The sequence below is a fragment of the Phalaenopsis equestris genome, unplaced genomic scaffold, assembly GCF_001263595.1.
Source record: "Phalaenopsis equestris unplaced genomic scaffold, ASM126359v1 Scaffold000117, whole genome shotgun sequence".
In the NCBI taxonomy this organism is placed as follows: Eukaryota; Viridiplantae; Streptophyta; class Magnoliopsida; order Asparagales; family Orchidaceae; genus Phalaenopsis; species Phalaenopsis equestris.
The window spans coordinates 405,169-426,898 of NW_018164559.1; the positions used below are offsets into that span (position 1 = coordinate 405,169).

A 21,730-nucleotide genomic window follows, 5' to 3' on the forward strand; every position below is an offset into this window, starting at 1 on the left:
CTTCGGTCCAGTGAGAGCTTGAGGGCGGAGGAAGAAGGCGAGTCTCTCCTTTAGAATAGCAGTGGGGCGAATTAATCAAAGGAGCGGGCTCGATAGCCGTTATGCGAAGCGATTGGCAGGAGATTGAATGATTTCTTTTCAGGCAGTCAGCTTAATTGGAAAAATTTAATGGGGGATTAAATGATGAATTTGACATTTAAATTTTGAAATTCAAAATTATATAAGCTGAGTCAATTAGCCCGTGTTCAACCCATATCCAGCCCAAATCGAACCTGAGTTGAACCTGTGTTGAGTTCGGGCCCGCGACTAGTTAATTAAAAAAATGTGTATCGATATTTGTGTCATTTGTGCGCGCGCTTAACCCTAGCAATACGGGTATCCTTCCTAGCTAAAGTTGACATTCCGAATGCGTTGGTGTGGTCCGTTTCACCATCCAGGGTCGTCCGGACAAATTTGTCGGCGGTCGGGCTAAAAATTTGTCAACCTCGTGTGTGGTGTGGCGAGTGTGTTGTTTGGTCGACCGACACTAGTTGGCATGGTCGTATGTCTATTGATTGATCAATTATCTTCTAGAGGAAGCCCTAGGTTATGATGCTGGTCCTTAGCCCTTGCAACTAGAAGTTGAGTATTTGAAACCACTCATGCGAGTTCTTCACAAAAATGAGTCAAGAAGTGGTTTGAAGTTCTACGGGAGGTGGGCTCTATTACTAGTCCGCTAAGATGGTCAAAAAGGAACTCCTAGGGCTAGATTTTGGGTTCTGGCCCTTCTGGGAGTAGAAAACTAAGACCTCACTAAAAATGAGGTCAACAGCTGCTTGTGAATCTTCTTGATCTACACTTCCAATATGCTAAACTAGTTCTAGTGAACAAGTTGATACGGTCATGCTTATTTCTAATCTCACTTTCTTACACAATAGGCCTACTGTTGTGCTAACCACTGAAGAAGAGGAAAAAATATGATGTGAATTCTTCATGATCACGGAGGATTACGTTATGTCTCCTAAATGACATTGAAAACCTTCTTAAGGGAATACTTCTTGGTATAATTTTTTGCTATTTTTATGTGAAACCCTTATGAATCCTTGTAAATACAAATAGAAATGGTGATCAAATGCAAAAAAATTCAGATACGCTGTCACAATGGTTCTACCGAACACATGAATATTGTGTCAAATTAACAACTTGAGATTTAAATGAAACCCTTGTAGCTTTATATTTTATTTTAACAAAACTAGTTACTTTTAACAAACAATTGCCTTTTGGAATTCGTATAGAAATAGAAGTTAGCACTTTTTGCAAGCACAAATTGGTATTATATGATAAGCGAATTAGGAAGTTGATAGTTCGGATATTGATTGTTATGTTTTTGTAGTTAAAATTTTATTATTTTTGACAACATTAAGAACATGGTTGCGATGATGTGACCATTAGAAGATGTATGGTTTGGTTGAAGTGATTGGATTTATTAGTTTAATTAGTCGATTAGTTGTTAGATAGATATCTATTTGTTATGGAAGTCTTTGGATTATTAATCTTGTAGAAGGTCTTTGTTCTCTTACCGTCTCTGTACAAGTATTTTGGCTTTTGTAGCTTTTGAGGGTCATGCAGCACGCATATCTTAAATTACTTTTGCTTTTGGATGCCGTGCCTTTGTTTCCAATAGCCTTTATGGATATTGTAATAAGTGTATCTCTCCACTAGTTTTTGCATTTAATTATATGCTTTTGGTTCGTATAGCTCTTTGCAGCCTCTCTTGCAATTATGTTCTTGTACCAAGTTATTCTACTGCGCCAATTTTCTTGTACCATTAAAGGATGTCTTTAATTTTAATGCTAGTTAGACTTTTTTTTTTTCAATTCGAAAGTGCTTTACTTTTGCCTTTATTTGTACTTTAGGATTTAAACTAAATTAATGAGAGGCAGTTGATTCAGGGATTAGATGGTTATTAAAAAAAGCTAAGGCGTGTAATTGGAACATATTGCTTGATGAGAATTTTTAAATTTTATTTAATTCTGAGCGCTTTATTAATTGTTGATTTCCTTGAACATAATGCAAAAGCAATTAATAGTTTTCAAGAAAACTCATATTTTTTTACCGACATACAACTTTGATTTTCTCCATCTGTTGAATTATTTGTTTAAACTTTTTTCTAAATATTTACTTATTTTTTTTGTGATTATGATTTATTTTAATCAAATTGGCTAAAATATGTCATTTGATTACGGAATTAACTCCAATTGCACTATAGGTTTTTATGGTCCTAATTCCTTGTTAATTTTTTTTCTATTTACTTGGATCATTACATACTTGTTTGGCATTTTCAGATTTTCTAGCTGCATCAAAAGAATAAAAAATTTTACTTGATTGTTGTTCTTTAGATTTATGAATTCTACATTTGTTTGCTTGAATTTCATCTTATTTACTCTTTAGTTGAATTATGAACCTTTGACCCAAAGACATTGTACATCAAATTATTATCCAACTTAAGATTACATCATCCTATCAAATGGAGGTATGACAATTCCTGGGGTTTGCAACCAAATAATAACAAACTGCAATTTAAATGATATTGGGTGATTATAGGTTATAGTTCTAAATAACTAGAACTTTAATTTCATGAAATCCGAAAGCACATTTTTACATTTGATGGGAGATATAATCATAAATGATTTTTAAGTTGGATTGATATTTTGAAAATTTTATTTCAGTGTTATAATATTTTTTTTATTTCTAAAGAATAAAAGTATCAAATTAAATTTAATGGGACATACCAATTATTTTTGGGAGATGCTACCCGTAAATGTTCATTGGCTAATATTAAACATGAATTGAATGAGCAATGTTTTTTATTCATTGAATAGAGGGATTGACTGCATGATTAATTTAAAGATTATAAATGATATAATATGATGTGTTTGAGTGTTATTGAATGTTTACATTTTTTGTAGCTAAATATTTTTTTCTTTTGGAATATCATGTTATTATTATTAATGTCATTAATGGCTTTAAGCGAGGGATCAGAGATGATTTAAGCTATAGCTTAATGAAAACATCGTAGGTTTTATATAGATTTTTTTTGTTAGGATTTTTGTGTTTTTGCTTGATGTTCATAAGGAACGATCCAGATCATTTTTGTTAGGATTGTTATATCTGCACTTGATATTCTTAAGGAAAAATCCATATCCTCTTGTTTGAAGCCTGTCTTGCACACACCAACACATGAATAATGTTTGATTAAGTTGATTCAATTAATGAAACTTTAGGTTGTGAATATTCTTTAAAAGATATTTCATATATAGAAGATGATTTGCACTTACCAGTGAACATATGTTTGATGTTGTTGAATTTGAATTTGCAATTACATTCCATCGTGCTCATGAACTTGAAACCCAAATTTAATCAAGTGTTATACTTTTAGTTTAAAAGCAAAATGAGCATGAGATCATATCCTAACTCGGAAATTTTAGTAGAAATTGAATATATGCTTGAATGTGAAACTAAATAAATCATGTTTGTTGTTGTTGATGAAGTAATTGAGCAACCTTATTAGTAGCCCTTGATGAATTATCTTAATAATTTTGAATAGACCATCAGCTCTAAGCTTTCAGCTTTCCAAATGAACCTATAGGAAATCACTCTTTCAGTTTGATCCATACCATGCCACCTTTGAAAACCATAGCCTTGTTGGACTTGTTGGTCTGTGTTCTGTTTAGTAATTTCCTTTGGACCTTCTCATGTAGGGTTTGAATATCCTTGACTAGATCCTTAGCATCAGATCTAAGCTCAATAGCGGGCAGTGTATGGACCAACTCTAAAGGTGTAAGAGGGTTCTACTTGTACATAATCTCAAATGGATCGTGACCTGTGGACTGACTTGTAAAACGATAATAGGCGAACTCTACCTGAGGAAGAACCAAATCCCACTGCTTTATATTTCTTCCTACAAAACATCTAAGAAGATTTCCCAAACTGCAATTCACAACCTTAGTTTTCTCATTTGTATGAGGGTGTGCTGCTGAACTAAACTGGAGCTTTGTACCTAACTTATCCCAGTCCTTCCAAAGTGATTGATAAATTTTATGTCTCAATCTGTTGTAATGCTTCAGGCCATACTTTGAAGGCGAACTACCTCCTTGAAGTATAAGTCGACAATATATGACACATCCATCGCCTTTTGGCAAGGGAAAAAATGCGCCATCTTGGAAAAATGGTCTACCATAATCGTAACAAAATCTTTACTTCATTGTGTCCAGCATAAGCTTGCCACAAAATCCATGCTCACGTTCAATCAGGGTCTTTTTGGAACATGAAAGGGGAATGTAGAGCTCAGTTTCGTATCTTCGAGTCTCAGCTAGGTGACTTACACTGCACTATTTGACTTGTCCCTCCACATCTCGTACCAATTTGGGCCAATAAAAATTCTATTTTACAAAGGAGAGCGACTTGTCTATGCCAAAATGTCATGTCATCCCTCCACTATGACACTTCTATAAAATGTTTTCTCTGAGTGAACTCCAAGGAATGTATAGTTTATTCTGAAAAGAGATATCCATCAGATTGATGGTATTTCTTGTATGGGCTATCTTGACACTAGATCTGAATACATAGAAACTCTTCAACACGTCAAAACTAATGACATTGCACTTCATTGTCATGAGTAATAAGTTGCGACGGCTTAGTACATCATCTACTTTATTCTAACTCTCTATCTTGTGTTTGAGCACCACATGAAATGAAGATGGGAATTTCACCCTTGAGGCATGTCTACCTTTTAGCTTATTCTTACTATTCAAAAAATTCGGGCTTTGTGGTCAATGTATGAGTAAATTCACTTGCCAGCGGCTAAAGACTCCGGTGACTAAGGGCCCTCACGATAGTATAAAACTTCTTATCGTAGGTAGAGTACTTTCTTTTGGAACCATTCAACTTTCACTAAAAAAACATTGGGATAGCCTCCACAACACAACTCTAATTCCCACATTAGAGGCATCACACTTCACCATAAACACTTGGTTGAAATTTGGAAGTGATATAAATGGGGCTTGAGTCATCTGTTTCTTCAAAGCCTCAAAACTAGTCTAAGCATCATCTGATTACACAAATTGATGTGATTTGAAAAGCTTCGTTAAAGGGGTCGCAATCGAGTTGAAATTCTTGATAAACCTTCTATAAAAGGAAGTTAGACCATGAAATTGGCATACTTGAGCAAATAAGTGGGGTTTGGGCCCATACTTATGAACAATAGCCTCAACCTTTGTCGGGTCCATCTTAATGCCAGCAGCTGAAATAATGTATCCCAAAATGTACGTCTGTGATGTAAGAAAGTGTCACTTCTTTGAATGGCCAAATAACTGCTCTGTTCGAAGAACTTCAAAAATATGGTACAAATGTTGTAATTGTTCATCTTTTGAACTATTGTACACTAAGATATCTTCAAAATATATAACTATAAATTTTCCAGTGAAGGCTCAAAAAACCTGATTCATCAACTGCTTGAAAGTATTAGAGCATTGGACAACCCAAAAGGCATGACTTTCCACTCATACAACCTGTCTCGTGTCTTAAAGCTTGTTTTCTACTCATCCTAATCTGGTGTTAATCGTCACGCAAATCAATCTTGTGAAAACATTGGCCCCATTCAACTGATAAAAACAAGTCATCCAATCTAGGAATAGGAAGTATTTGCATGATTGTGATCTTGTTCAGAGCCCTGTTATCTATGCACATGCGACACAATCCATTTTTTGGATTGGTGCTTTCACAAAATAATCCTCAAGCCATCAGATCTTCAACCTCTTTTTGTAGCTCCTCATACTCTGTTGGTCGCATCCGATAGGCTAGTTAGTTGGGAAGCACTGATCATGGGATAAAATCAATGCCATGTTGAAACTCTCACAAAGGTGACAATCCAGGTGGCTTATTGTATTTCAAGCCATCCTGTAACTCCTTTAGTAATGGTCACACAATGCCTCAGTTATTGGTTCCTCTATCTCATTTTCTTCTAGCATCACCAGGGTCATTCCCACTTGGGCTTCTCTGATGGCCTGTAGAAAGGCATCACTAGGCACGATGGTTCTCCCCTCTGTTTGAGAGCTCATCAATGCTAATTATGATAGAAAAACTAGTTAGGAGGTAGTGGAATGCAAAGACAAACTTTTATTAATATAGAAATAGGGTTACAACATGACTCAAACGGAAAGGAAATACAATAATAGACTAATCTCTAGTTAGGGCTATAGGAAGAGTTTTGAAGGTGGTCGTAGCATCGTCAGGGTGGTAGGGAAAAGTGGGGAAGCTCGGGTGGCTGTTTGGGTAGGTTGTAATGATGTTTGGTTGGTTGTAGTTAAGCTGGGCAGTAAGATTGTGGAGGGAGTAGAGGTGGCAGTAGAGTGGTGGAGGGATATAGGGGTGGTCAACGGCTAAGGGAGAAGTAGAAAAGGAGATTGGAAGGATAAAACCCCACTTCTAAGCATGATACAGTCGGAGCACCATCTGTTGTCGGATAGCCCAAGCAAGAGAGAAAAAGACTCCACACAGGAGATCTGAAGACTACACAACCAAAACTGACCCTTACACCTAGAGAACAACAATTTATAGACTCCTACTAGCCAAAAATAGGAAAGAAATAAAAAGGGGTGGGGAAAGCAAGAAGAATCCAGAAAGAAATTCTTGGGCGCAGTAGCCTCGCGATGCACCTTTTGCCCACATGCTTGTTTCACTATCTCGTCGCTTCCCACTTTGTGATCCCGCCTCATCTTCCTGCTTTGCAATAGTTCACGCCTCCTTCTGCCTTCGCACGATCAGTTTTGCTTTCGCCCACGCGAAGCTTCGCGGGTTTGAAGCGTTCTGCTTCGAGGTGCTCTCAGCACCCGCACTCGGGCGCTGTTTTAGTGCCCGCATTAGTTTCCCGGGTTTGGGGAAGCTTTGACCTTATCTGTTGAAGTTCTAGGCTCTTAAATTATGTTGTCATGTCAACTTTGCGACCTTGAACGTGGCTGAAATGTTGTAGTCCCCAGGCAGGTCGATCTTATAAGCGTTATCGTTTAGTTTTTGAAGTACTTTGAAAGGTCCAGCTACTCTCGGTATAAGCTTTCCGAATGATGCTACGGGAAATTTTTTCTTTTTTTAATTGAAACCATACGAGGTCGCATTTCTGGAGGTCACTTTCTTCCTCTGTGCCTAATATTTGTGGTTTTGTTTAACAATTTTCTTACCAACTTCTTCGTGGAGCTTCTGAATCTCGTGAACTCGTTCTGTGGCATCATTGCTGATTTCTGAATAGGGCAGGAGTGACACCAATTCAAGTGATGTGGGCAGATTGAGTCCGTACACAATCTCGAAGGGAGTGTTCAGTAGCTTGGCTGATGGATCAGTCATAGGCTTGGGCTAGAAAAGATCCCACTGTTTTATGTCTTTTTTCCCACGAAACATCTCAGAAGATTACCAGGTCTCCAGTTTACTACCTCTGTTTGTTCGTCTGTCTGTGGATGAGCTACTGAGCTAAATTGGAGTTTGGTGTAAAGCTTTCTCCACAGTGTCCTCCAGAAGTGGCTTAGGAATTCAACGTCTTTGTCGGAGGTGATGGTTTGGGGATTCTATGTAACTCTGCAATCTCTTTGAAGTATAGATTGGTGATGTGAGAGGTGTCCATGTCCGGTGACATGATACAAAATAGGTCATCTTGGAGAATCAGTCAACTACAACAATTATGGAGTCCTTGTTCCTTTGGGTCACAGGAATTCCTAACACGAAATCCATGTTAACGTCCACCCACAGTGCCTCTGGTACTGGAAGTGGTGGTATTATATGACGTTCTGAGCTCGTCTTTGCTAGATGACAAATCCTGCTTTGCTTGACATGTATCACTGTCCAACTTTTGCATCATTCTATATTTCACTTTAAATTTGTGCCTTATTACATTCTGTGTGAATTTGAAATGCAGAAAGTCCGCTTCCATTTGACATTATAAATTCTGAAAATTTTTGATTTATTGAATAGTTAGAGTTTATCATTGTCATTTTTTTTTAACATAAGTTTGTGATTATTTGGTGGTTGTGTTACCACTATCCTTTCCTAACTAATTTGTCTTTTTGGGATTTGCATGCGTACTATCGATTCTTACATATTTACATGTATAATCCTAAACTCCAATTGGTATGCACATACCACTTTGCCTACGCATGTAATGGTTTTCTTTTGGGTGGTAAATACATCAGTGTTACATATGCAAATGCTCAAGAATTGTCGGATATGTATGAAAGTACCCTTTCTTTGAGCTGGTTTATGTGCTGATTCGGAAGCTTTAAAACTTTTTTTTTTTGGGTTGATTTATGTTCTGATTCGAAAGCTTTAAAGCAGTGATTCGGGCTTGATATATTTACTATTTTGGCACAATTTGTTCACCTTTTTGTAGCACTAAACCTATCATTTTGGGTCTATTTTATTCACTGTTTTGGAGGCATTAAACCAATCGTTTTGGGGTTGTTTTATTCACTGTTTTGAAGGCATTAAACCCATCGTTTTGGGTCTGTTTTATTCACTGTTTTGGAGATATAAAAATATCATTTGGGGGTTGATTTACACACAATTTTGGAGGCGTTAAAAGCATCATTTTGGGGTTGTTTTATACACTATTTTGGAGAGGTTTATATAGCATTCAAGTGCTGATTTACACACTGTTTTGTAGTATTTAAAGGAGCCGTTTGGGGCTATTTAAGTGATGATTTGGGGGACGATTTTGGGAGCTTTTGCTTATGTGTTAGAGTTGGTTTTAGGGAACTCTCTTGTCTATTTTTTTGGGGTTTCACTTAACAACCTTTTTTTTTATTTGATCCAGTTGTCGTTCTATTCTACTCCTCTATCTCGCCGATTATGGGAGTTGGGTCAGACTCCTCTCTTTTTCCCCCGTTCTATTTTTTTTCTAGGGCGATGATGATAGTGCTTATGCGTGCTAATGTGGGACAATAAAATGATATCTCCAGCATCGATGACCTTCCATGAGGGGAGAGTAGGATCGGTGATATTATTCATCAACTCTTGGTGGGAGGATGCTCCTGACTTTCTTAGGTTGTCAGTAGCTCTAGGCTGGTTAAGACAATTAACTTGTGGACCACTTGATCTTAAAAATACTTATATGTACGACAAAAAAAAATTTTCTCGTGAAACTATTATTTTCGATCACTAAGTAAATCCTATACACATGAAAATCTAAAGAAATTTGGATAAGGTACCACGAGAGTCCATTCGTTAATCAATTTGACTGCGGCAAGGAATTCCCCTCGTTGGACTGTCTGACTGGTTGCCTCTATCCAAAGATGGATTATAAAGCACATAGCCCAGATCTGAGCCCACCCAGGCTTAAATTTTTACAGGTCCTTTTCGAGCTCTCATGTGTCACATGCTCTTTTCCATGTGTATGTCATGTTTGATGTGCTCGTTAAATACCTATCTACACCTGCTTACTTGCAGTTATGATACTAACCTTGCAACAGTAGCAGAGACTCAGGTACGCATTTATAGTTATTTTCTGCAGTCTCTTACTATTTTACTTTGTTGTCCTGTTCTTACATTACTGTACATGTTTTACTTACATTACATATCTACAAAATCACAAAAATGCATTTTTGAAAATTTATACACTTAAATCTAATGAACATCCTTAATCCACCCTTTTTGGATTTACGAGAATCTCTTGGATGAGGTAACCTACGATTGCTAATAATAATTCTCTGATCCAAATGGGTTCAATAACTCATTTATACTGAGTAAATTCAAAAAAAATAGTGATTGCGGAATGATGAAACCGTGAGATTTGAACCATTGTCGCTCAAATTAAATTAAAATTTCCCCCTGAACATTTCAACATTTGAACAATAACAACGAACAAACCTAATTGTGACCTATAAACCACAAACCTCAAACCCTTAAACCCTGGAGCTGCTACTACAGCAGGAGGTTCAAAGCCAACTTCGTGGGCAGCACAACGAGGAGTTTGGATCGAGCAGTAAGAGGATCTTCTTCATTAATCCCTCTCCCTAGTCTAAATAAAAACTCATAGGACTTCGAGGTAACTCGTTTAGCGCGACGTAAATTCTTACACCCTCTTTACGCTCCTGTACAACCATGTTGTGTAGTGTAAGTCTTAACTCACCTTAGGTTCCGAGGTTGTCGTTTGGTACGATGTAAACTCTTCTATCCTTCTAGGCTATTTGCATAATCGGGCATTAAGTAAGTTTAAGTCCCAAATAATAAAATTCACATGACTGAACACTTAAATAACATCTTCTCCAAAATGCAGCCATACAGTTGAATAGTTTGAAAAGTCACTGAGGGTTTTCCTCAGGATCTGTTATTTCCCCTACCATTTCCTTCCTTTGGACTTCTAAAATAATTGCTCTCATTTGGTCCTTTCTCATTTGATTTTCTGCATCCTACCATGAAAATCTAAACCTTAAATTCTTGAAGACTAGTACTTTTGATCATTATCGAGAGTTTTCTCAAGGATGTAATTAACTATAGGGCATTGTCTCTATATGGAACTTGAAAACTAGGTAAAATAAACGCTATATAAACTTTTATTAGGTAGGGGAACTTGTCGGTCACACATAAAATATTCGCAGACCAAACAGGTGTCACAAATCCCTTTGTTTTCATGATTGAGTCCATCGCCGAGGGATACACTTTTCTTTCGGGAAGGTTTAGTATTCGCAGTATCGACCACAATTATGTAAACTATTAGACAAATGAGATTCATTCTATTTTCAAAAAAAAAATTATATATCTTTTATATTAAATTAAATTTAAATTTTCAAAAAAAAGTTCACCGACACCTGCCTCATTTTGTTTCTTGGCTTAGTGAGATTTAATTTCGTAAAAATAATATTGTGGAGAGAAATAGAATTCCATCAATGATTTAGAGAATTTGTTGGTGATGGATGACTTAAAAAGAAAATTGAAATTTAATATCTATCTACATGCTCAATTCTAAAGTTTCAAATTTTTATCACCTTTAATATCTAAGTTTTTTGTATTATGCTTCATTAAGGAGATTGTTTGCTTCGAAGTTTTCTTCACGATCTTTTTTTAATTGTTTGTTATAGGTTGTTCACATTCGGAAGCATTTATTGACCTCTTAATTTTTTTTAGGTTGAATAATGAATACATCATTGAGCCTAACTCAAGTTGTTGTACATAAAGCGGGTTGAACGCTCTGTGATTTGAATGAATCATTTTAAACTTGTTAAACCCCACTTTAACTTGACAGTAACCCTTTTACAACTCTTCAGGTTAAAATTTTCACTTACACCGATTCTAGTGTCCAAGCAGGTTACTTGACACCAAAGGGATTTTAGTTCCACATGTATAAAAGAGTGAAAGGCGTCCCTCGTTCCTTTCTCCATCAATATTGGCTTGTTACACCCTTAGGCCATAAACGCTGCAACTCCTCTGTGTTGAATCCCTACTGAAGCTTCATTGCACTAGTGGAGATTTGAAGGAAGAAGGTGAAAGGGTTTTTCTAAACTCGTGATCCTCTCTTTATCTCTGTCTCTCTCTTTTATGTATTTTAGGTTGAGTGCTTATATGATGAATATCCAAGTGCTAAGAGCCTAAAATCTACTTTAGCTATTGAGGCATACTTATCTATGTGGTTTAGTCTTTTGTCATGTGATGTTGTGGTGGTTGAGCACTAGCTCCCAATATTTGAAGGTGACTTGACAGAGTTGTGGCCGGCCTCTACCATATAGATCAGTTATCTACGTGTAGGGAATGGCTAAAAAATCATTACAAAATCAAATATGATCAACTCCCGAAGAAACATAATGGTTATCGTCATTTATAAGCATAGTTATTTACATAGGGAGTATGAGTTCTAATTATTTCTTCGTCGTACATGCTCGCTCCATGTTTTGTTCAACTTATTCAGCATAAACCAATAGACTTTTTTGTCTCCCTATAAACTAGGGTTAAGATGATGTTCTACTATAATTTCATAAGAAAAGTATGGTTTCTTAAATTTTTATGCTATTATAATTTTATCAGAGTATTGTGAGTTACTAAAAAAGAAAAAAAAGTACTCTTTCTAAAGCAATAACAATGACTAAATATGCAATTCTTGAATCTTTGTATGATTTTTAGTGAGTTTTCTATGTTTCAAATGTTAAACTAATGTAAGACTTGGGCTTAACTTTTTATGTTGTGGATCCCAAAGGGACGAAGGAGGAACACATGTAAACTTTATGGAGCTTTTGAAGGTGAGTTAGGAATTTTCATTTGGCGAAGGCTACCATCATTGGATACCCCCATTAATGGCTTGATTTTTTACTTAAGCTTAAGTAAAACTATTTGACCTCTACTTAACAACAAAAAGCTGAAATGGGTGATTTATTGATGAACAGAAGGAATGTGAAGCCACTTTATCTTACTATGCATGATTACATTAATTTAAGAGGCTGAGTAAATGAAAGAAAGCTTAAGTGAAGCCAAACAAACACCAATCTGCCACCCTTGAGTTTATTCTTTCCACATTTTGTTTGTTATTTAGAATGAGTTGTGGAATGTTTTCATTCATAGTTTGTTCATTAAAGTGTTAGTGTGTCATTCCAAGCCACTGATTTGAATAGAGTTCCTTAAAGTTTCAACAAAGAGGTAAATAATCGTCAAGGAAAGTTCATATTCCTTATGCTTTAATCATAGAAATTACATGTTTTAGAGTTATTTTTACTTTCAAAATTTTAAAACTTTTAATTTTCTTCTAAAAAAAAATGAAATTTGGTAACTAGTTTCTTTTTACTTATTTTTGCTTATATTAAAAATGCCAAGCCTACATTTCATCTTGTCAAAAATATTGTCAAAATTAGAAAGGTGACATAATGATTCCCTCACTAATTGTTGGGAGCCATTTTACTCCCAGAATCTATAAGATTGTCGATTTAATACTCTGAAGTCTCTTTTAATAGGGGTTGAAATTGTTTAAAAAAAAGTCTATTTTTGTTTTAATTGAAATGGTAGAAGATTAATTTAGCACTTTTATTGACTCTATGAATAAAATGATCTCATATAAATAGTCATAGGACTAGTTTGACATTTTACTCTTATCAAAATATGAAAGTTTGTCAAATTTTCACTAATTTATGAAAATAGGTAAATTCAATTCCATTTGTCATCGAAGAACATGGAAGTAAAACGTGTTTGCTGCCCCACTACCCCAAATGTTTTTCTCCATATTGGGACAAAGTTAAATTATCTCTCTAGGATGAGGCTAAACCAAATCCCAATCAGATTCCTCATTTTCCCTTAAGTGAGATGACTGGGTTGATGTCTCTTTAAGATGTTAATATCCATCCACAAAGATGATATGTTTTAATCCCATCAGAAATAATGTTAAACTATAATTCCACCTGTTTTAAGTTGAGAAGAAAATTAATCCAAGCTGTCTAAAGGCACAAAGCAGCTTATTTTGAACATGATAGATTAGGAGTAAGCTATGTGGCTCTTAATGCTACCTTGTCTAGCCCATCGAATGTTTCAATCCCCAATGAATTTCCTTGTAAACCCATTTATCAATAATTATTTATCCCCAATGGTCGCATTTTTGATACACTCACCCTAGTGCCAACTCAAAAAATTCAACTTATTAATCCATTGTGCGGTCAACTCTAAACTTTACCTACAAATAATCAAGTCAAAAACTAAAATCAAGTCACAATGTCAACAAAGCCCAAATGTTGCTTCGTAAGTGTAATTAACTAGAAGCCTATAGCCAACCCAAAACGATTATAGTAATAATTGTGATAAAGGTTTGTTGATTGGGTGGTTAAGTTAAATATGATGAGACCGCTATATTATAGTCATGACCATCGACTTCAATTTGTGATTTGTCATTAGAAGAAGCAACTTATAATTGCCTATGAAGATATTCAGATCAATTTGAATTGACTAAGTAGGTTAGAGTCCATAATTTGTTTAGAATGACAACTATGGGATCTTGATTGAGCGATTCATCAATCTCCCTACCAAACCCTTTGAGCACGAGTTTATAAGCTCTCTCTGGCATTAGGAGAGCCATTGCGGCAGCAAAAATATAAGAGAGTGAGGAATATCAAGTCTTGATCGACAATTATCTTTCTCACAAGTGAGGCACTGGTTTTAGGAACTCTTCAAATGAGAGCAATAAAATCTTCATAAAATGGCAAATATCTTTGGCAGGTTTTTTAACATTATTTTAATTTACCCTTGAAAATGAATTGCCCCAATCATGATCGATTAGTTGGCCTTTTTTAGAATTCAAATTATTTTAGTGTTACCTGCATCACATCATATTTTATTATTCATTAGCCATTTCTTTGAAGATATTCACTAAAGATTGATTATTAATTTTGTCAATTTTAAGTGAATGTGTTGCATGTGAAATTTATAACAGGTTATAACGTAATTATGCTTTTCAATTTAGAAAGGTTTTCTACTTGAGCTTTTACGATATTAAATGTCAGAAAGAGAAGCCATTCAGAATCATGCTTCATATTTGGGACAAATGCTTATGCATTAAGTGTATGTGAATTTCAAGTTATAAACTTTATTTCATCAACCCATAACCCATGCCGTCGATTCTTATCCCTTTACCATCTCCTCCTTTTGAATCTGCATCCAACTTTACACAAGATAGTTGTATATGTTGTGTTCTTGTAGCTTTTTCGAACTATGAAATTGTGTTTATTATTGATTGTAGATTTCAAAAAGATTTTATACATTAACATGGTAAACTTGTTTTCTATGGTTGTTGCATTAGACTTGATCATGTTTGCTTTGGTATGTTTCATGAATAATAATTGTTAAATTAACTCATGTTGAAGTTTTTTAAGCTTGACATATTTTATGAGATTTGATATTTGCCTCATTGCAAGCATAAATTTGGTGTACAATGGCAATAAAATTAGGAAGTTAATAATTTCAAGATTTTCTCATGTTGTTTAAGATTTTATTTCCTCAATTTGTCTGAGAGCATTTATAATATGTGATGATGCCTATGAGAATATGATATGATATGTAATATTTATGATTTTCCTGGATAGCCTTTAGCGTGGTTTGGTGTAAGTGGTTGGCTTTATTGGGTTATACTGTTGGATTAATTGATGGATTGAGATTTTCTTATGCTTTCTGAAATGGTGATCCTGTGGCAGATTTGAATTATTTCTTTTGGTAGTGCAGTGGTCTTAGTTCCTATAGTCTTTATGAATCATGTAGCTTGCATATCTTTGTGTTAGCTTTTGCTTTTAATATTGTGCCTTTTGTTCTTGTATCATTTTGTGTATTCTCTAGCAGGTGTATTTTTGTATTTGCTTTTGATTATGACAGTGAAGTGTCTTTTGTTCACATAACTCTTTGTAGCTTCTATCATAGGGAGTTTTTGATCCTCAGAACTCTTTGTAGCTTCTAGCATAGTAGTTATTATACTAGGTTATGCGATTGCTATCTCGTTTTTCTTGTAGTAATGAATGGCATCTTCAATTTTGGGTTACTTAGACTTATCCATCGACAAATTGAAAATGCTTTATCTTGCCAAATTCTACACATGCTTTTAGAATTTAACTAAATTGATATCAGAGTTAACCCAAAATCATACCGAATGAAAGTATTATTTCTAAAATTCATAGGGAATTAGAAACAAGACACTTGAAAATAAGAAAGTATCAACAAACATGAAAGATCCCTTTAGGGCAAGGATCGACTCTGGTGGGCTGCACGTTGAGGTACTGGAAACGGAGAGCGGTAGACAACAAGCATGCAGTGTTGTGGGGCGGCAGCAATCTGGAAATAGCATGGAGAGGCGTTAACAGCTAGGAGGGGGCGCAAGGCACGGGCAGCAGCAAGCAGGCTATGGGAAATATGGAAGGAAAATGTTGAGGTAATCACCACCTTAGAATAGAGTATAGTCAGAGAACCACCTTCTAGCAAGGGAAAAGACGTCAATGGTAGCAAAACTGGGGCAAAAATTGGCCTAAACACGACAAATAACATATATATCTTCTTTGGGTAAAGAGGAGTGGGTCCTACTCAAATAGGAGGGAACCGTGCGCAAGGGAGGACCGCTCGATTCTTCTCCCCCTGTATCAAATCAGTCTGTGTGCGGCATCTGCCACACCCGCACAGGCATGGCGTCCCCCCGCCCTGCATCATAAATTGTTGAGAGAATCAATTGAGGGATAGATGGTTTTAAAAACACAAATTTAAGCTATGTAGTTGAAACGTTTTTCATGCAATGCAACTTGATGACATGATGTTTAAAAATATATAATTCAGATTAGGAGTTTGCATTTTAAACAGTGATTTTTTAGATGTCATAAATTTATACAGATACTTTCTTTTGATTTATAAGTCTAAACTAAATGATAATCTAATGGCGCTTTAAATTAAAGAAGAAATATTAGAAATATGAGACCATAAAAATCGTAATCCTAATGGGATTCAGACCACATTTTGAAAACCTTGTTTGTGTGATATTTGATTAAAATCTAAATGCTAGGAAAAATAATAATAAAATAGTTAGAAGAGGAATTAATTCATGTAGAAAAAAATGAGGCCTCATGTTGGTTAAAAAAAAAATTGCTTTCCCTAGAAATTGATAGTCACTCTTGCACCGCACTCAAAGAACTCAATATTTACCCATGTGCACATGATCAAACAAAATATGAAATTTTATTTAATTTTACTGATGCATTTCTAAGATAATTCTAGTTCCTGATATCTACTGCCTCTAAATTACTCGTCTCTATTCCACAAATTATATCCAACTTGAAATACTCAATAAACATCCAAATATAATTCTCTTGTTCTGAATTCAAAATATTTGTTCACGAGAGTACCTGAAATAGAAAATTGGTTGACGGTACAGGTTAAAATGACAGATAAATTTAAATTAAATGACCACAACAGCAAAATTCTAGAAGCTGCAGTGTCTATTGGGCTTATGCCGCAAAACTGAAATATACAAAAACTTGTTTTCAAACTGCAGCCATCCATGCCTTACAAATTCAAAGAATCCCCCAAGCTAAAATTTCAAAAATTTCCAGGCTAGCCCATCATAATAAATCCAAGTTGTCATATATTTTTTTATAGCAAGTAGGAATCCCCATTTAAAAACTTGAACCAACTTAAACTGGGGATTGTCCAGACTGGAATATCGTAACTAAAGAGATTACTTCTTGTTTTTATATGCACATCATCACAGTCATATTCCAATTAAAGAAAATTGTTGCATGTAATTAAATTTGGAAACGAAATCAAACTAAACATGCTTAAATGATCTTTTTATTGGTTGGACATTTCAAGGAAGTATGTACTTGCCAGTGTCATCATTTTTCCTCTACGGAAGTTTTGATGTTTTTTTTAATCTTGAATGCATTGTTGCATGTTAATGTCTTCTAGCCTAATGAAAGAGCAATTACTTGCTCTTAGGGAAGGTCACCTAGTGAATTTTTTTTTTTAGTCTTTTCCTTCCAGGTGATTCCTTATTGATTTTACAAGTGATTGTTTTAAAGTCAAATTGGCTACAATTGTATTTCTAATTGCACCTTCAAATTCTGGGTGCATTAGGGGTTTTAATGATTTCAAATGTCCATTAAATCTCTTTGATGGAATAGAGCTTTTTATCACACGACACGTGGATTTCTCATATTTTTTAGTTTGCATAAAAAGATGACTTTTTGTTTGTTTGATGGCCTTTGGTTGTGAATTCTACATTTGCGTTGTTTTTTCCTATCATGTGCATCATATATCTACATTTAGATGTCCTACATCAACTACAGAAGAGCTTCTTCATAAAACATCACGTTATGACACAAAAAGAAAAAAACAACTGTCAAAAAATAGCTATGTGCAAATGAGATGCTAAAATGAATGGCATAGAAAGATAAATTTATCGTTTGTATTTAGGCTTTAGATGTAGTTACTATGAAACTTTGCTCAGGCTGTTCATTGTTTCCCTCTTCATTTATTACGTTATTTAACACAAGTTGATTGATCCATTTGACTGCAGCAAAATGCTCGGGTGCCCCAATTTGGAAAGTGGGAGAATGATGGCAGTGTTCCCTATACACAATATTTTGAGAATGCCCGAAAGGGAAAGAATGCAACAAAGCTGTTCAATCCAAATGATCCCCTTCAAAATCCAGAAGCGTTTCAACAGGAGGGTCCTCTAATTCATACCTATCCACCATCTAGTCAAGGATCGGCAAAGGCGAAACATGAGCGACGAAAGAGTCGAGAAGATGCTGACAGGAACCAAGCTTCAAAATACACGAGTGCAGAAGCCTTGCCATCTCACAAGCTTGTCTCAGGTTCACCAAACAGGCGTCATGATCAAGGAAATTTGGGTCATCCCCCTAGGAAGCAAAGTCAGAGTAATGTCGAATCTGATCACAGCACCGACCGCTCTCCTGTTCATCCTCATCTTCATTACAGATCATCAAGCAAAGGTACGATTTCTTCTCCTTCTAGAGAAAGGAGATCCTCATCAGATAAGCATGGACTTGCTCCCAACACTCCAGGAAGGACTAAAATGAAGCCTAGTGATCGCAACGATTATTCGGTAAATTGGCACCTTTTTTTCAATCACATTCATATTAACATATTAGCAAAAACTGCAACTCTGGTGATATTATAAGCTCCCATTTGATGCCACTTTGATTCAAACAGGTTGATAAAGGCTCGGCTGTGCCAAAATTTGGTGAATGGGATGTGATGGATCCTGCATCAGCTGATAGCTACAGTTACATATTTAACCAAGTGAGGGAGGAGAAACATAGTGGTTCTACTAAGATCCCTTCGAATTCCCGTGAGTCAAAATCCAACGGTCAAAAGAAAAGGGTCAACTCTGAATCCACGGTAAGTTTATCCCATTCCTCCCTAAATTAGGAGAGGTAACATTCATTTTAGCCAAGATCCTTACCATGGAATGCCTAGAAAAATGGTTGATAGTGGTGTCAAATTGCAAAATTTGCTAAAAATAAATCAATGTACGGTTGATTGATTGAAGTGATGTAAACACAACCTAGTAAAAGCCATTCAAATAAGGCTGGTAGGTGGTTTCTTGGTGTCAAAATGGGGGTATAATTTCAAAACTTTCATTGAGAAATTGCTTACATAGCATGCATGACACAGAAAAAATTCTGAAATGATCGGACTCTTAAAAAAGTATGATAATGTAATGATGATAAACAAACTGAAAACTCACTGATCAAATGCAAATCTAGTATGAATTCATGAATAATATACTTGGAAATTTACCATGAATAGTAAAAGTGAATGGTCAAGTTATTTTATTGAGATCAGCAGCACTGAAACTAATCGTTGGTTGTCTTAGAAAGAAAAGGTTGCTTTTGTACGTAAGAATTTTTAGTTTGATGGAAGAAAACTACAGTTTTCATGGACCTCAAACATAGTAAAGGAACGCGAGGTACAAGTAAAAGGCAAAGAAACTTCAGGGGATGAATGGACTGATTAAAGAATGGGGTGGCAAATCTTGATTAGAAGGGACCACCAAAACCTTAGGAGCTGAAGGTATAGTAACCTTTTAAGTGATTGGAGTGGCTGGAGCAAGCGCAGTGAAGGAGGATTAGTGGGGATGATCAAAAGCTTGGGAGCGTCCAATGAAAGAGTCCATTGAGCAGTACGGAGCAAGAAGAATGAGGGCCAAGATGAGCAGCCCAAAATATGTGACATCTTGAATGCAAAAAATAGACCGCTTACTATAGGGAAGAGCAGAGGATGGAGAAAGAAAATGGGAGACGAGGCGCTGCCCTAGTAGGACCAACATCATCTATGAACAAGCCTATGATTTTACATGCTGGATTCATCCTGAACAAGCACAGGGATGCAAGAGCAGCTCAAAAAAATATGTTATCAAGCTTTTAGGTAGGAGAATATTGTCACACACAAACAAATCTTGTGGCATTCATCGCGTTCATTAATCTCTTCGTCACATTTGTATAATTTAGTCACTCATCTTCATATGCCCGCTTTACAGCATACATTGAATTTTTATTAATTGATGTTTTTAGAAAATCAATTAATGTTAACTCAATCTATGATTTTACATGCTGGATTCAAAGCAGTAGGAAAACAAAATATGTTATCAAGCTTTTAGGTAGGAGAATATTGTCACACACAAACAAATCTTGTGACATTCATCGCGTTCATTAATCTCTTTGTCACATTTGTATAATTTAGTCACTCATCTTCATATGCCCGCTTTACAGCATACATTGAATTTTTATTAACTGATGTTTTTAGAAAATCAATTGATGAAAATTGATTTTAATCTATTAGGACTAAAAGAAAATATGACACTAAAGAGGACGCAATGGAGAAAAAGGATTTATGTAGCTGACTCCACATAGTGGGATTAAGGCTTTGTTGTTTTTGTTGATGTTTTTTGAAAATCTTGGAAATGGATGCACCTTAAAAAAGCTGCATGCCTCATAATTAAGATCTTTAATACTGAGTTATTGCTACGAAATGACAATATCTGTACGCTTGCAGCAGTTTTTTATTCTTGTTTTTAGATTATGGGAATTGGGTTTGTTGGAAATAGGGCAAGACCACTAGAGTAGGTCTCTGCTCAAATTAAAAGCAAGTCTGAAGCACGCAGGAAAATTCCATATGTTAATCCCAAACTATCATTTGTAGCATGCATCTTCATCCTTTTAAATGTTAAATTCTTCTACATGATATTTCACGCCAGATAACCTATCATTGAAGCCAGTTTCTTTGTCTTGCATTTTGTTTTTAATTTTATATGATTTTATAATATATGATATGCATATTATCTTTGGATATAAATAACATCTTCTATTATTGTGAAATATTATAAAGTTATTCTAAAAAAAACATATAATATGGCATTTATGCTTAAGAAATATGCTTCATATAAAAAAAAAAAGGTTACTGTATGTATGGTTTCTGCGAAATGAACGTTTCTTGAAGCATTAATGAGAAGTATTGTGAGGACAATTTATCTCTATTACCCTTATTTACTTTGCTGATTTTGAAAGTCATTCTTACAAATCGCAAAACTGACAAAATTTAATTTTTTGAGCAGTGAAACGTGAACAATAACTGTCCCACTCTACGACTTGTAAAACAACAGTTTAAACTATTTCAGAACCTTAAAGGAAATATAGGCTTCCTTTTAAATTTGATATTTTAGTCTGTTTGATTACATTAGAAATCCATTCTCTAGAATTTTTTATGCCACTTGAGCTTTGTATTTATGGAAATCTGATAATTATCTCCTCATGGTTATCACTATAGGATCTGTGCTGCTTCTGTTTCAAAAAGTGAAGGATGTTGTCTGGATCAAAGATTTGTCTTAGTTTGTAAATATCTCACAGAAGATCCGGCTACTGCTTAGTTGCTTTGTTGGAAAAGTTTCATTCTTCTAGAGTGTGTCACTGTCAGCTGGAAGGAAAAGGCATCATCATAGACTTCATGCTTTTCTCCCTAAGGTATGGTTCCCACTGATATGAGAGGGCAATTAAGGAAAATAGAAATTTATTTTGCATGGTCAATGTTGCAGCAATTCACTGGAAGTGTCAGTATGGATTTCTAAGAGGTTTGTAGCTCCTATCTGTTGTCATATTTATTACAGTTCTGATCTTATCAATTTATTTTTTGAGAAATGTTGCATGATTTGAACATATGAAGCCCAAAATGAATTCCAATGAAGTTTTTTCTA

At 35.3% G+C, this 21,730-nt stretch overlaps 1 protein-coding gene across 1 annotated transcript in view; it reads left to right on the forward strand.

Annotated features, from left to right (window-relative positions):
- Positions 1 to 21,730, forward strand: part of LOC110021040 (RPM1-interacting protein 4-like) — a 36,547-nt gene extending 14,817 nt beyond the window's left edge. The window contains exons 2-4 of the mRNA XM_020719367.1: positions 18,032 to 18,583; positions 18,691 to 18,879; positions 21,307 to 21,730. Coding sequence (XP_020575026.1) covers positions 18,032 to 18,583; positions 18,691 to 18,879; positions 21,307 to 21,336 — 771 coding nt within the window. The 3' untranslated portion in view covers positions 21,337 to 21,730. The remainder of the gene's footprint in view (positions 1 to 18,031; positions 18,584 to 18,690; positions 18,880 to 21,306) is intronic.